The sequence below is a fragment of the Dysidea avara genome, chromosome 2, assembly GCF_963678975.1.
Source record: "Dysidea avara chromosome 2, odDysAvar1.4, whole genome shotgun sequence".
Taxonomy (NCBI): Eukaryota; Metazoa; Porifera; class Demospongiae; order Dictyoceratida; family Dysideidae; genus Dysidea; species Dysidea avara.
In genome coordinates, this window is record NC_089273.1 from 9,319,014 (window position 1) to 9,335,822 (window position 16,809).

A 16,809-nucleotide genomic window follows, 5' to 3' on the forward strand; every position below is an offset into this window, starting at 1 on the left:
CTAGAAAAGTCATCCTGTAGAGAGATCAGCTAGAAGGATCACCTTGTAGAGAATTCAACTACAAATAATCACCCTGCAGATAGTTCAGCTACACACAAGTCACCCTATAGAGAGATCAGCTAGAAGAAGTTACCTTGTAGAGAGTTCAGCGACAAAAAAACCATCATATAAAGAGTTCAGCTGCAAACAAATCACCCTGTAGAGAGTCCATCTAAGAACAGATCACCCTGTAGAGACATGAGCTAGAAGAAATCACCTTGTAGAGAGTTCGGCTACAAAGAAATCACCATGTAGAGAGTTCAGCTACAAATAAATCATCTGTAAAGAGTTCAGCCAGAAACAAGTTCACCCTGTAGAGAGATAAGCTAAAAACAAGTCACCCTGTAGAGATATCAGCTAGAAACAAGTCACCCTGTAGAGAGATCAGCTACAAAGAAACCATCCTGTAGAGAGTTCAATTACAAACAGATAACACTATAGAGAGTTCAGCTAGAAACAAGTCACCATGTAGAGAGATCAGCTAGAAACAAGTCATCCAGAGATCAGCTAGAAACAAGTCACCCTGTAGAGAGATCAGTTACAAAGAAACCATCCTGTAGAGAGTTCAGCTACAATCAAGTTACACTATAGAGAAATCAGCTAGAAACAAACCATCTTGTAGAGAGTTCAGTCGCACAAAAATCATCCTGTAGAGAGTTCAGCCACCCTGTAGAGAGTTCAGCTAGAACAAGCCACCTTGTTGAGAGTTCAGCTACAAAGAAACTACCATGTAGAGAGTTCGGCTACAAACAAATCATCTGTAGAGAGTTCAGCCAGAAACGAGTTCACCCTGTAGAGAGATCAGCTAGAATTAAGTCACCCTGTAGAGAGATCAGCTACAAAGAAACAATCCTGTAGAGAGTTCAATTACAAACAGATAACCCTATCAGCTAGAAACAAGTCACCATGTAGAGAGATCAGCTAGAAACAAGTCACCCTGTAGAGAGTTCAGCTAGAAACAAGTCACCCTGTAGAGAAATCAGCTACAAAGAAACCATCCTGTAGAGAGTTCAGCTACAATCAAGTTACACTATAGAGAGATCAGCTAGAAACAAATTATCTTGTAGAGAGTTCAGTTGCAAACAAATTACCCTGTAGAGAGTTCAGCCACCCTGTAGAGAGTTCAGCCACCCTGTAGAGAGTTCAGCTAGAACAAGTCACCTTGCAGAGAGTTCAGCTACAAAGAAACCACCGTAGTAGAGAATTCAGTTGCAAACAAATCACCCTGTAGAGAGTTCAGCAAGAAATAAATCAACCTGAAAAGAGTTCAGCTACAAACAATGAGAGTTTCAGCTACAGTTCAGTTATGTAAGAAGTCACCTTATTAACTACAGTATGTGATAATCATCATTCAATGTTAAATATACTAATATTTCATCAGACAAAAGCTATACACACTCCTTTGTTCCACAATTCCTACAGTAAAGAAATAAAAACAAGTTAAAAGGAAGCATCAAAGCCATATGGCAAGTTTTGTGGCTTGTAATACAACTGATATCTAAACCAAAACAGCCAAGCTGTAAAAAAAGAGTGCGGCCCCCAAAAAGGCCAAGATGAAAAAAGATGTGAAATCCAAGGTGGTGGCCAAGAAATGGCTGTGATGGTAGGTTAATGGCAAAAATTTTAATTACGACAATTCAGGTGAATTTGCATTGCCTTCTCCACTGGCACCAAATTCACCTGAATTGTCGTAATTAAAATTTTTGCCATTAACCTACCATCACAGCCATTTCTTGGTCGCCACCTTGGATTTCACATCTTTTTTCATCTTGGCCTTTTTGGGGGCCGCACTCTTTTTTTACAGCTTGGCTGTTTTGGTTTAGATATATATATATATATATATATATATATATATATATATGTGACCGGGCCTGCGATAATAGGGCATGTGGGCACATGATTTTTGCCTACTTTTTCACACTTTCATCACTCATAACGTTTTGTACCATTATTCTATGGCATTTCACATTTCAGCTTTTAATAAGCATTTAATTGGCATCATGATGCAAGTTACAGAATACAAATATACTATTCCAGTACTGAGATATGACCTGTAGAGTGATGGGGTGTAGTTTGTGCCCACATGCCCTGTTTTTGCAGGCCCAGTCACATATATATATGTGTGTGTGACAGGATTTGCAAAAACCTGGGTCGATACAATTGCGCGAGTCTAAATTTACGGTATAAAGTATTGAATACAATGGGTGAAGTACTTGCACATTGTTGAAAAAAATCCGTGAATGCCTGTTTCTTAGTAAAGAAAGGGACTAACAATAAAAACCTGGATATCATCTTATATCATCAGTAGACTAAAAGATAATGGGCGTTTGTTTACGTCACGTCGAAGCTATTGTATGCGATTGATCTTTCTTCACTGATTTCATCTCTCTATGTAATGAAGAGAGGTGATAGAAGGAAAAGCCTATCCAGGAATCAATTCCCCTAGTCATGGTGAACACGATGGTGCAACCTCCATTCATGGCAAGCATGATGGTGTAAGTTGCAATGCTGTACTGCATTGTGCTTGTAAGTTACAGCTGTTTTATGTAAGCGCCTATACTTTATTTTCTTAATACTTATTGTGCAAATCGATCTTTCTGTTGTCACAAATTTGTAAGGCTGTACCTTCGAAAGTTATTAGCATATGAGGCTGAAACTTTGCCAGAGGCACACTTGGCTAATGAATATCTAATAAACAAGAATTCGAAAAATGCAGGGTTTTTTTCAGATCCAGTCACACACTAACACAACACACACACACACACACACATTTTTTTTTCTCATGCTTATTTGAATGTTTTGTTGCAAGGTCAAGTTCAAGAAGGATCATGCATCCATTCCACTACATAAAATCTGGAATCAGTAACTTTGGATATATGTAGCAACATTATTAAGCCATCATATCCGTAAACAAACTCTTCTCAGATTGCTATCTGATACATCGGCACGTACGTACTTACAAAGAAGATTGAAGCATTATTAATTTGTCGTACACGTATCTTTTACTGCATGGTTTTCCAATGTATACATGTGGCTCCATGAGAATATTATGTGCTGACAGTAGACCTCCTTATTTAACGAGACCCTTTCACTAGAAATAAGGTGAGTAGCTTGCAAACAGGTATGATACATAATATACATTATACGAATAATCACCTGTTGTTAGGTAAGTATATATATACTGTATATGACCATATAGAAGCCTGGGCGTTTATTTCCTATAAATCACTTTTGACCCGGCGTTTAAACGAGACCAGCATTAATATGGACCTGGGCGTCTATTTCTTACTAGCCACTCATTGAGATTGACAGGTGCCAGTACAAGTACTTACGAAATACGAAATCCATAGCCCATCACGTACATAAAACCATTTGGACTCCTCTACTGGGTGAAACATTGGAAGTCGGGCGGAAAGATTACAATGACCACGATAAATACGCTATGGCCATCAGCAGAAGAGAAGGCATAGTCGAACAAGACAAGACATCATAATACTGGTGACGAGACATTACTGTATACTAGTTAGCAGTTGACACAAGTTTAGAACCCCGGCATTTATTTCAGTGCATGTCATTAGCACCCCGGCGTTTAAATGAGCCTGGGTGTTTATTATGACAGTCCCCTAGCTGTACCCAGCGTATATTTGAGCCCCTGCGTGTATTTGAGCCCGGCTTTAATACGGTCATATACAGTACTTACCTCTGTGATTTGAGGAACATGACATTAATGTGTTTCATGGCAGGCTGATAGCCTACAGCTAGCGCCAGTATGATTATCACTCAAACCAGTTTAGGCTATTAGACTTCGCATATTGGGTGACCAATCACCCCAGCCAGTGAGAGCACTGCCAATGAATTCATTTTACAGACATATTTCACAACTTCGATGATGGGTGGCACAAGGTAACATTTTGTTGATATAAACAGACAAGTTCTAGGGATATATGGAATGTGTTTACTAAGTCTCTTAATTGATAGGGTGTTGTAAGTCACTATAGTAAGCCTACGAACAATTTTGTCAAACTATGGTGAATCACACGTGAGTTTTTAATTTTCTTGTTTGTGTAAGGTTCATAGTGCGCATTAATTACATGGCATACTATACATCATATGAACCATGTCCAACTTTGGTGTTCACCCAAGGGTTTATGAAAAGTAATTTTCCTCTGACAAAGTAAGTGTGTATATAAGTGCAATATACCTAGTAGTCATGGTTTATATATTACATATGTGATGTATGTATGGGGAATGGTTTCCAATAGTTAATATTCTGCAAATATTACCGGATCTGCAAAAACTCAACACAATCACGCATTTTTTAAATTCTTGTTTATTACATATTTATAATCTACTTAGCCAAGTGTATCCTCTGGCACAGTTTCAGCCTCGTGTACCAATAGCTTCAGGAGTTACAGCCCTACAAAGTAGCAACAACACAAAAATTGATTTGTACAGCAAGTATAGGGAAAATAAATTACAGGCGCCTACAAAAATGGTTGTAACGTACCAACGAATCGAGGTACCAAGCTACAATTTTCACCATCGTGTTCGCCATGAAAAGGGGAATCAACTACTGGGTAGGGTTTTCTTTTACCCATCCTTCTTAACTGTAAACAAAGGTGGAAGGAATTCGTGAAGAAAAATTGATCACGTATGATCGCTTCGATGTGTCGTAAAAAACTCTCATAACTTCCATATCCTTGGGTCTACTGTAACGAAACAAAGATTTTTCAACTCCTCTTGAGCAGGCAAATAAGATGATATCCAGGGTTTTATTGTTAGTCCCCTCCATCACTAAGAAAGAGGCATTCAAAAATTTACGATTTTTTTCAATAATACGCAAGTATTTCACCCATTGTATTCAATGGTTTATACTGAAAATTTAGGCTTGCGCGATTGTGTTGGGTTTTCACAGATCCAGTCACAAATGATCACCCCCTTGATGCTTTCAAACAGTACCACTGTCAAAACTATACCCTTCCACTTTCAATTAACATTCAGCAAAATAAGACCTTTATGTACATATAGCATACTACAGATTTAGTGTTGCACTTATATAATAATAGTGAAACAAGTATTGATATACAGCTCATTCTGGGCTACAATGTAAGGTTAGATGTATACCACAAGTACAAGTTACTCATGGTAAACAGGTTTTAGTACATTTTACTACTGCTATACAGTTGAGACAAATGGGACATTGGAAACAACTGAAATTGAAAACTGAAAAGCTGAAACGAAAAACTAAAATTGGCCAAAACTTCATATTAACAGGTACGTCTTGACAAAGACCACCTTTGTAATAAAACCACCTCATTATAGTACCAATGTAAGATAGGTGCAATAAATATGATACTCATAATGTAATAAATTATCAATCAATCAGTCAGTACTTAAAATGACAGCTGCAGGGTTGTACAAAAAGACATACTATCTTATCACACCAAGACCTAAAGTCCATGGTCTTGTCACAAATGAAAATGGAGCAATTGCAAGCATAATTTACTCTGCTGATACTGGATTTGATGAATTGTGCATGATTTAGGAGTTGCATAGTTACAAAATCAAAATAAATGATCTTGGACTTTATGTCTGGGTAAGAGTTAGACACTCATAATAGGCGTCTTCAAGGGATTTAACAACCTGAGGTGACATAAATAATTACCAAGGTGTAGGTAATTATTGACGTCATGTCGGATTTTTAAAACCTCGAAGATGCCTATTATGAGTGTCTAACTATTACCAAGACATAAAGTCCCATTTTTATCTTGTAACTATGTAACTTCTAAATCATGCAAAATTCATGAGAATTCCATTATCAAATCCAGTATAAGTAAAGTAAATTATGCATGCAATTGCTCCATTTTCATTTGTGAGATGACCATGGATTTTAAGTGTTGGTATGGTAAGATAGTATATCCTTTTTGTACAACCTTGCAGCTGTCATTTTAAGTACTGATCGATTGATTTATTGATTGATAGTTTATTACATTATGAGTACACCTTAGCCATAATAATTTATTGGACCTACTTGACCTACTACAATGAGGTGGTCTTATCACAGGTGTGGTCTTTGTCAAGAGGTACCTGTTATGAAGTTATGGTAAATTTTAGTTTTTCAGGTTCAGTTTTTCAGTTTTCAATTTAAACTGTTTCCAATGTTCTGAGACAAGTGGCTCGTACTACAAATAAATCTAAAACCTCAATTTACTATTGGGCATGGCCTAAAACCTGACAGTATATTATGGGCATGGCTTGTACACCTCTAAACCATCAACACATAACCCAATTAAATGCTAAATAACTTATGTATAGCCTCCCCCACATCATTATACTACACAGCACAGTGGAGATGAACATCAGCTTGATGTACTCAAAATCGATTAATCGGCTAGTAGCCAATATCGGCCCAATACTGATTATTGAACCGGTTATCAGTGCAACACTACTGCAGATGTATACAAGTAGAAATATATCCAAAATTGACATAGCATGCAGCAGCTGTTCAGGGTAGTGATACCTATGAGATACATTATATACATAAGTATAACATTGTACCTGGAAGTTCCAAGGATTTAAGTAGCTCAGCACAGCAGCAAAAATATGGACACTCATGGGGTGGTCTAGCTGTAAATGAATCACATTACAGTGTTACGACAATATTAATATTCTCTATACTAGTGTTATGACAATTATTAAGTTGAAGAGTCTTTACAGTATTTTGACTTCTTAGGTGTATTGTTGTGTTTTAAAGAAGTACCCAATTTATGCAATTATGTATTCATCAATCACCAATGGTTGTTTAATAAACTAGCAATGATTATGTATCTGTCTCCTGAAGACATTGATTTTCGTGATCACAAATTCAAAGACCAGTTTACAAATCAAAGATTATTGGCTAAATATGAATTGCGTATCATGGAATGGAAAAGTGAACTACCTCCACAATACTTTTTTGATCTCTTAGATTTTTATATTTGAGTAGGATTCATAGAAATATGCATATGCATAAAAAGCAAGGAAACAAGGGAGGTCATTTACACCTACAGCTATACTAATGGATATTTAATATTAATATTGAACAAGGCGGAAGTAGTGGTTAAATGTTAGCTGCAGGTGTAAACTATCCCCTTCATTCTTTGCTTATTTATTTCTATAATCTCTAGTTAATTGGAAAATTTCAAATTATTGTTTACACTTGTTTGTGTTACTTTTTGAATATAATTTATGACTGGTGAATCAACACATATTGCATCAAAGGAAAGTATGGTACTGGCCAGACATGCAAATCAATTGAGCAAATGAACTCATTCCCTGTCTATATACAGTACAATCCACTTATAACTTCACAAAGGCATGCGTGGCCATGCTTGATATCACACAGCCACACATGGTATACCATGCTGCTTGCCAAGTTTACCATACAGCGATACTGGGGTGTCATGGTTGCACTCTCAGTTTGTCATGTAGAAACATTGCGTATGCCACACAGCTATGTAGCTAACAGGATTCCACACATGGCTGTATACTGGCACACTGTGTTTACTACCCTGGTTAAGCTTGTTTAAAAACCTTGTAAAGCTTGTATTAAAGGTTAGGTAGACTATGTGTTAACCTTTTACTGTTGTTATTATCTTTATAAGTGGATAACTGCAATTCGCTGCTCCTTTTCTTCATCAGTGTCATCACAGGCCAAGCATGACCACAATGATAGGAGACTTTAACTTATCAAGCTAGAGGTCTTGTTTTTGATATATATTACTGTTATGATTTACCTTTTAGCTACACTGTAACTACTACCGGAATAAGTGAATACAATAGTCTGAGGCATATGTTTAAATTAATTTTTCTACTGACTGAAGTTGCAAAAAAAAAAGGTAGCTAGCAGCATATGTAGCTACTTGTATGAATGTAAGGTGCCTCATACTCTAGACCTGCAACTGGCTTTTCAGCATTGTTGAAATCAATGTGAATTAAAACTGCATGGTAGCATTAATGTGAGTTGTACATGAGCTCAGGTTGATCTCCGTTGAGTAAAATTTGACCTTATGAATGGTAAGTAGCTACTGTGTACCTAGCAAGTAGTAGCTAAGTCAACTTTGACCTCATGTATGGTAAGTGCATAACACGTGTCCTATACATATAGTAGTAGTAGTTACTGGATGAACAAAACAATTAATATTACTTTATACATATTAATTATTGTCACCATTATGCATACAGCTACATTACGGAGAGAAGCCTCGAGACGTCCTGCAATAAAAAAATTAAAACTTTTAACCATACAGTCACTGTACATACACTACACTTAATACATAAAAGGTCTAATAAACATGCTTGACACACATGTAGAGCTGGTGTGTGTGATTGCCTATACTCCGTGGCAATCTCAACCACCACGCAAACTTTAGTCTTTGTTCATGCACAGCTTTGCCTTGTCCCATGCTTTGCTTACCCTTGCCCACACATGGCTGCATCTTACCCATACATGATGTCGAATGGCACATGGCACCATGCAAAAAATGCCATGCATGTGTGAAGTTATAAGTGGACTGTACTGCATTACTGGAAAGAGACTTAGCCATTCTGCTCCATTTTCAGCTTTGTTCCACCCACTTTATAATATTAAAAATACAGAACAGCAAGAGAAGCACTTCTGCAATCAATTCAATCAATACAAAATTTATGACTAAATGGTCACCATGCACAACCATGCATTGTGAGAAATGCAACATTAAAAAATAGCATGCTACACAGAAACAATTATGCAAGTTTTAATTGAGCCATTACTCAGGGAAGTGGTTAAAGCTACGTACAAATACGCCATCTTATTTGTCTGCTCATGGAGAGTTTGCATTGTTTCTGTAGCCTTAACGGTTTGTGTGTCATGTAAGTTTGTTTATGATGCAGTTGACATAAACAAGATCATTACTATTTCTTCAATAAAACTTCCTTCATATGTACGTCTATGCACAAGTGACTGCAGAGCTAAAACCATACCTTGGTTGATTTGCCAAGCCGTGGTAAATATTTTAAGCTAGATGTCAACTCTGTAGACTAATTAAAATGGAAGTTACGATTGTAAATGTAAGTGCCTGCAGTTTTTTTCCCAGTATAATTACTGTACAAATCAATTTCTTACTGTCTAGCCCTATACGTAATTCTGAAACTACTCACCACAATTAACAAAAACTTTTGCTACCTATATCTTGGACACTGCAGGGAAACGCCTTGGAAAATCTCTTTAACACCTCTAGTGTTGTACCGATAATCAGTTCAATAATCAGTTCAATAATCGGTATTGGGCCAATATTGGCTACTAGCTGATTAATCGGTTTTGATTAAATCAAAGCTGATGTTATTCTCCCTCTGTGTAGTATAATGATGTGGGGGAGGCTAGACATAAGTTATTTGGCATTTTAATTAAGTTATATGTTGATGGTTTTAGTGGTGAGTCTGGTGACTACAAGCTATTCCCATAGTAAATGGTCAACCCAGTTTTAGGCCATGCCCAACAGTAAACTGAGGTTTTAGGTTTCTATGTAGTACCAGCCACTTGTCTCAACTGTATAGCAGTAGTAAAATGTACATAAAACCTGTTTACCATGAGTAAATTTTACTTGTGGTATACATCTAGCTTTACATCTTAACCCAGAATAAGCTGTATATTATTTAGTTATACAACGGGCACAAGTGTTCAGCCTGATATAAACGCAATTGCCTTTGGGCCTGATGGCCCTCAGGCTTGTGCGTTTATATCAGGCAGAGCACGAGTGCACGTTGTATAACTGTTATGTACCACTCACCTAGTAGGTTGGGAGAGTCTCACAAGGCAGCTGTAACACTTATAACTAACATCGATTGTGGGTAACCAAGCCGAACATTGCAATGACGTCCCCTCTACAGTACTGCAGCCACCTGAGATATTGAAAGCTAGTACACTATGGGTTATATCACTAACCTGCATTCGCTCTTCGACTCTCATCATGCATGTAGTGCCCAGTATGCCAGCGTGATCACTCAATCACCATAAGGACTAAGCGCCAGACTAATCACCATAGTGATTCTCTCGAGCAAAAAAAAAGCAGCTAAATAGATGGTTTAAGTAAACAAAACCTAACTACTAAACGATACTAGTCTAATTCTAACTATTCACACTGGCTAAACTCGAATCTGGTGGCATGACAAACCTGGTTACCACAATCAAAACGTAAAGGTGAGTCTTATTTAGAATACAATAATTTTATTGAGTCATTGTAGAAGTAGACTACAGTTTAATCTGGGCTAAAATGGCAGTAAGGTACATGTATATCCCATCCAAAAACAGCTTATAGCTGTAAAAAAAGTGTGCATCCAAGTAAAGCAGAGTTAACTGCGACAAAAAATAATGATATCATAATGCGCCATGTGCGAGGTGTGCAAGTTATAAAATTAATATTAGCTAATCAGATAATACAGTGTTATTGTTAAAGTGTTAATGAGAACTATGTGATGCTGCTAGTTTTTAGTGTGTGAGCATCTTCATAAATGCCACACAAATTTAATTCTCAATAAAGCAATGTGTATAGATTCTCTGATAGCAATAAATAGTTTGAGTTTGGCCACCTTTCCTTTGTTCGTAGCATTGCCGTATACAGGAAAGGCGGCCAAACTCAAACTATTTATTGTTATCAGAGAATCTATACACATTGCTTTATTGATAATTAAATTTGTGTGGCATTTATGACGATGCTCACACACTTAAAAACTAGCAGCATCACATAGTTCTCATTAACACTTTAACAATAACACTGTATTATCTGATTAGCTAATATTAATTTTACAACTTGCACACCTCGCACATTGCCGCATTGATATCATTACTTTTTGTCGCAGTTAACTCTTGGACGTGCACTTTTTTACTGCTATAAGCTGTTTTTGGATGGGATTTCAATACTTTTTGTTAGAATAATTAATGCACTGTTGATAACAGTAGGTGAGTTTCTATGGTTTTGACAGAAACCCCAGATTACAGTGACAGAATATTAAAATATAACTGTAATTTTAGCAGCCAGGGCCGCCCACATGGGGGTAACCGGCCCCTACCCCAGCCCGAAAGGGGCCCTGTTAAAGAAAGATCGATATACTCTAATAGAGCAGTCAGGATCTAGACCGTTCTTTGCCCCTGGGCCCCTCTTTAACTCTTTTCCCTGAGCCCCCTAATTTCTCTGGGCGGCCCTGTTAGTGGCATGCAACTGCAGTCAATTAACACCCATTTTAACTAGTAAACCCTTAGTAACACTTTGCCTTTCATCTTGTACTGCATTAAAACAATCAAGATACTCTATTAGAGCACTCACAAAATAGCTGTAACACAGCAATCAATATTTAGCATAGTTACAACTTCTGCTTAGCATCGGATTGTATAGCTTAAATTACTAGCTACTTACAGACTTTACAATATAAAAATATGACACTTGTAGAAATGTGACTGTTCTATTAGAGTATCTCGATCTATTTCAAGCATTGACTAATTCAAGCAAAGAAGCTACGCCCCTGCTAAGAGATCTTGTGAAATGAAATGAAGAAAAGGAAAGTATGTACAGAGACATTAGAGGGGCGCGTAATTATGTCCTGTTGTAAATAAAGGCCTTTAAAATTTATATTACTACTAAATAAGCGCACCTGAATAGGCTTGTGAGGCTGTTGTCTCCAATTCAAGGTTGTCTCATTACTTGTCTTTTCGTGTTGAAGGGATTTAGTCACAATTTGTGAGTTTAACTATACATGTATTTGTGTTGTAAAACTTAACTGAAAAAGGCGATTAGCACATATCATGGTAAACATGTATTTGTCACAGTAGAGTCTCTCACGATTATTAGACATTGGACCAGGGTAATAAAATTTACTGCTATATTTAGAGGTTGTAGCGTTTGTATATATTAGTATCTTAATAAATAATCCTCCATGATCACTAATCACTAATAGTACAGTGAAAACTGGTCATTATTCAGGCCGTAGGGACAAAATTTTCTGACCTAGCTTTTTAAAGAGGTGGCTGCATTTTGCGGCCTTAAAAAAGGTAAGAAGCATGCTGTTCTAACTGGCTATAGGGATGGATTTAGTGTGTAACAGCGTATGAGACAGTGAGTGCTGGCAGCCAATCTGTTAGAGCACCAAAGGCACTGCATCAGACTTAGGCAGTTGGCTGTCAGCCCAAAGTGTAAAAAAGTTTCATTATTTGTCCTTATAAGCTCCTGATGAAGAAAGTGATGAAGTCATTATCCATAGGATATATTTTTCAGAGTATCCATTTCAGTTCTACAATATAGTAGCCAAGCATAAGATGAACATAATACAGCATTCCAGTGGTTTAGTGGTGACCACAACACTGCCTGAGTTAAACTATGGTGAGATTTAAGACTACCGAAAGCCCTGAAATGCCTTCAACACATGAAATACCAAATATCTAATGCCTGGCTTTCACCCACAGTGGATCTGTCTTGGTGGCCACTTGTACAGAAGGGAAACAGCTGCCACACAGTCTTTCGAACGAACAGCTAGTTTCCACACCCCTTAATTATCAATTTGTAAAATCTTGAGCAAAATTGTGTGTGTGAACAAGTGCGATGTTGTGTATTGGCAGTGCCGTGTGTATGGCTGCTGCCTAGTAGTGACACATCACGAGTATTGAAGTCACAATGCATTACTGTATCATCCATCTAAATACAATCTCTGAATGTGTCATTTTGTGTAGAGAGCAATCTTCCACAAGAAGTGACCTGCAGGTTTCAGTGTATATTGTTAACCATTAATATTGTTCACCATTGTGAACTGTATGTACAGTGAAACCTCACTTAGCGGCCACCTGTTTAATAAGACCACCTCATTATATTGGCCACCTCTAGTTGATCCCAAATATAGCTAAGCAGTACTTTATGACCTCATTCATAAGGCCACCTTGTTATTCAGGCCAATTTTTTTGGTTCCACAGCTGGCCATATTAATGAGGTTTCATTGTACTTATGTGAATTTTTATTTTTCGTAACTTTTCTTCAGGTTTACTGATGGGCACTATGAAGCATTGTTGACTGGTCCGTACATAATGTGGTGACTTGAAATGCTAAAACAGTACGTAGCATGTCTTGTATGTACATGTAATGTGTTGTAATGTGTCCACACATCCACACATCCACACATCCACACATCTTAGAAATAAATATAATTGTATTCTCTATACTCAGTTCCATTGTGCCACTGGGTCATAAGTGGGTTGAGTATGGATCATCCAGGACATTTGGGTCACATTTTGTCCTGGCCAAGTGGATCTCATCCACTGACAATATTATACAGATCAGATCACGTGTATAAATTACGGTGGAACTTGTTTATTGCCACCTTCACTCAATACGCAGGTAACAGTGTATAAATTCTCAATTGGAATTGGCTTTTCAAGAGAGGTTGTCTTTCTATACTGGTGGCCATTAAGACAGATTGTACTGATAAAGTGTACATACTAGAGATGCAACAATATCCTCCACTTAGTGTCGTTTGATAGTGATGCAATGGAGACTATGTATTGTTGCATTTAAATACTATGCTATTATATTGCAACTCTAATACGTATTTATAACAGGAATGTTTGTTAACTGTTTAGACATACTGGAGCCACACCCACTCATCTGGATTCTACAAATGGGGTCATACCAACTTGTCATTGTACTTACTTGTTACTCCCATTGTGCTTGGATGAATATACATGCCGTCATGTGAGACTTGCTACCATGGCGGGCCACTGGAAAACATTTTCATAGCAGTTATATTACAGTCATTATTGTACAATTCTTATATTATTGTATGTGTCCTCTGTATGTTGCTGTAATTACATGTGTAATTTTTGTGTGGGGGTGCTATAAAATGCAATAATGCAATGTGACAATTGGCTATCTACATGTGCTAATTACTCAAGGCTTGTGTCAACAACTGGTAACAGCAGTTGTATTCTGTGTCATTCTTTAAGCTGCGCCCTTAGAGGACAAATTACGTCACGGTGGGGGCGACTAAATTCAAATTTAAAAATGAACAATGGTATGCAGCACCATAGATTATATCTGTGGACTATAATCTATGGCAGCACACTTCTTTGTTGCTATATACACTGATTAACTTCATAGAACGCCAGTTCATCAATACCCAGTGACCGCAGTTGTGTTCTGCGTCATTCTTTAAATTACGAGTAAAATTCTTAGAGAGAGCAAATTACATGGGGGCGACTAAATTCAAATTTCAAACTAGCCATTCTCGAAAACATATGTTTCAATCTGAACGAAACTTTTAGAACAGTTTAAAGACACATTGCCCTACATGCCAGGCGAGTATTGCGGAAAACAACAATCTGGGTTTTGTATTTGGCCTCTAGGTCAACTGAGGATGACTGAAACTTTGTTTGGTGCTGAAATTACGACTGTAGGGTAATCATGTGTATGGTGAAATCGATGATGTGAATCTTGAGGCGATTGAGTGAATACTGAAGCGATAGCAGGGCAATCAATGTTTGGAATGCACAAAGGAACGCAAGGCATACACCTGCGGTTGTGTCTAACCGCAGGCGATCAAAAATAATAAATAATGAAACTTTCCCTTTGATGTCGGCAATCTCGATCACGAAACAATCGGCATGGATTTGCTTCACTGCTTGTGTGTTAGTTACTAGTAACACGATGAGTTCAACTCTAGAGTTTCAGAGGGATAGCGTAAGTGGCGGGTGAGTTACAGGAAGGCCGAATTTGACAACGTTCGTTCCTGTAAAATCCTCACGTAGTGGTCTCGTCATTATTGTCTGCGGCACGTGTTTCTGCTTTACTGGCCACGCGACTCACTACCGTGAGTCTTGATAAGTACGTTTATATATATGTGACCGAATTTTGAAAAACCATCGATATACGCACAACAGTACTTTTGTAATAAAACGCATTTAAAGTCTATGGTTAAAAAATGCAAGCTCCAGAAAAAAAATGCAAGTTTTTATTGCCTAGCTGGTAGGCGAATTAAGCCGCCAATAGATAAATCCTGGGCATCATCATATTTTCCTGTCCATAGGGAATACAGAAATCTTTGTTTCATCTGAATACACGAAGAGGTTCCAAAGTTACAGACGTTTGTTTACGTTGCGGTGATGAAAGAATTTACCGACAATCGTTTTTCAGTGAATTTGCCTTCCTTCTCGAGCAAAGAAGCATATCTGGGGAAAAACTATACCTTGGTGGATGCACAAATACATGGCAAACACAATAAGCCAAGATTCAATTCCATACGTCATTGTATGAGTAAGTTATAATGGTTTATGTAAGCGCCTGTAGATTCTTTTCTCGATAACTTCTGTACATATCAAATTATTTGTTCATCCAGCTGTCTAGTGCTGTATTTCCAACGCTGCTTAACTTAGGAAGCTGAATCTTGGCTATTCCATTCCTCTGTCCCTGTAGAAAACAATGAACAAATAAAATGCATTTGAAAATTGTGCGGATATTGACGGTTTTCTAATATTAGGTCACATATGTAGACTAGAGCTGTGGCCACCGCGTTGGCTTTTTCAATCGCCATTGGCTGCTTGGTAAATATTATATGTATTGGCGACGTTGTGGCCCACAATCGACCTTTACATGTCAGGCTATAAAAGAATTCGAGTGATCTGTGAAGTGTCTTTCCACTTATTAGGTGAGGTGTTGTAGTGGTCTTGGCCAATGGCACTCGTGCTGCTGCACAAAACCGCAGCCAGTGCAATATCTGTATATTGCACTGTGGTCAGTGCATTATAACTTCTAATGCACTCATTGGGGTCTACAAAACTGCAACCAATGCGTTATAAGTTATAATGCACTCGCTGTGGTCTGCAGCAGTGCAATATACAAATTATGGCACTGGCGGTGCCTTTGAACTGCCCACGCAGAGTGGTACATCAATACTTATATCTCTAATATAATTCATTTAATAATGATGAGGATGAATGTTAGTGGTAACACTAACATTCATGATGAGCAACATAATTAGTCGAATTGGTTATCGGTATCGGCTAATTGTGTTGCTTAATATCGGTTACCGGAATAATTGGCTAATTTGGATATCGGTGCAACACTACTGAACACCTTTCAGTAACTGCCATTAGCTATCCCACAATATGCTCTACCTTACCTTCAGCAACTTTAGTTAGAGAGAATATGCTCATTTGTTTGGCTTAGAGTTGGTATGTAGATTACTCTGGAAGAAGAAACGTGGGTGTGATAGATGTATTGATTGGTTCTGAAAGTCTATTGGAAGTTTGTAACTGGAGAAGTATGTCGTTGTGGTATTGGTCCTGTAGCCATACGTATGTGACCGGATCTGCGAAAACCCAACACGATCACGTAAGCAGTATAAAGCAATGAATACAATGAGTTAAATACTTGAGTAGTATTGAAAAAATCCATAAATTTTTTGAACGCCTCTTTCTTAGTGAAGGAAGGTGGGGTCTATTCTACCATAGATAATACACGTAATAAGGATTGGCAATGCACCTATTAAACCTGTAGTGACGTCACGTACAATCCTCGTTACGGTACGTCATCCAGTTAACGCGCCCTCTCACCCGTTACTAAACGCACTAGGCCGCTTCGTCCCTTGTGCCGTAGCAGAATACTACTCAGTAAAGACGTAAAGCTTAGTTCAAATGAACATACAACTACTAAGGTGAGTATCTGATGTAATAAAATAGTGAAACACACTGTCATTTTTAACCCAACGCAAGATAAGGCC

At 37.7% G+C, this 16,809-nt stretch overlaps 1 protein-coding gene across 1 annotated transcript in view; it reads right to left on the reverse strand.

The window, feature by feature from the left end:
* Positions 1-16,809, reverse strand: part of LOC136243089 (neuralized-like protein 4) — a 222,273-nt gene that overhangs the window by 128,999 nt on the left and 76,465 nt on the right. Inside the window, exon 3 of the mRNA XM_066034606.1 lies at positions 6,598-6,666. Within this exon, the coding sequence (XP_065890678.1) occupies positions 6,598-6,666 (69 nt within the window). The remainder of the gene's footprint in view (positions 1-6,597; positions 6,667-16,809) is intronic.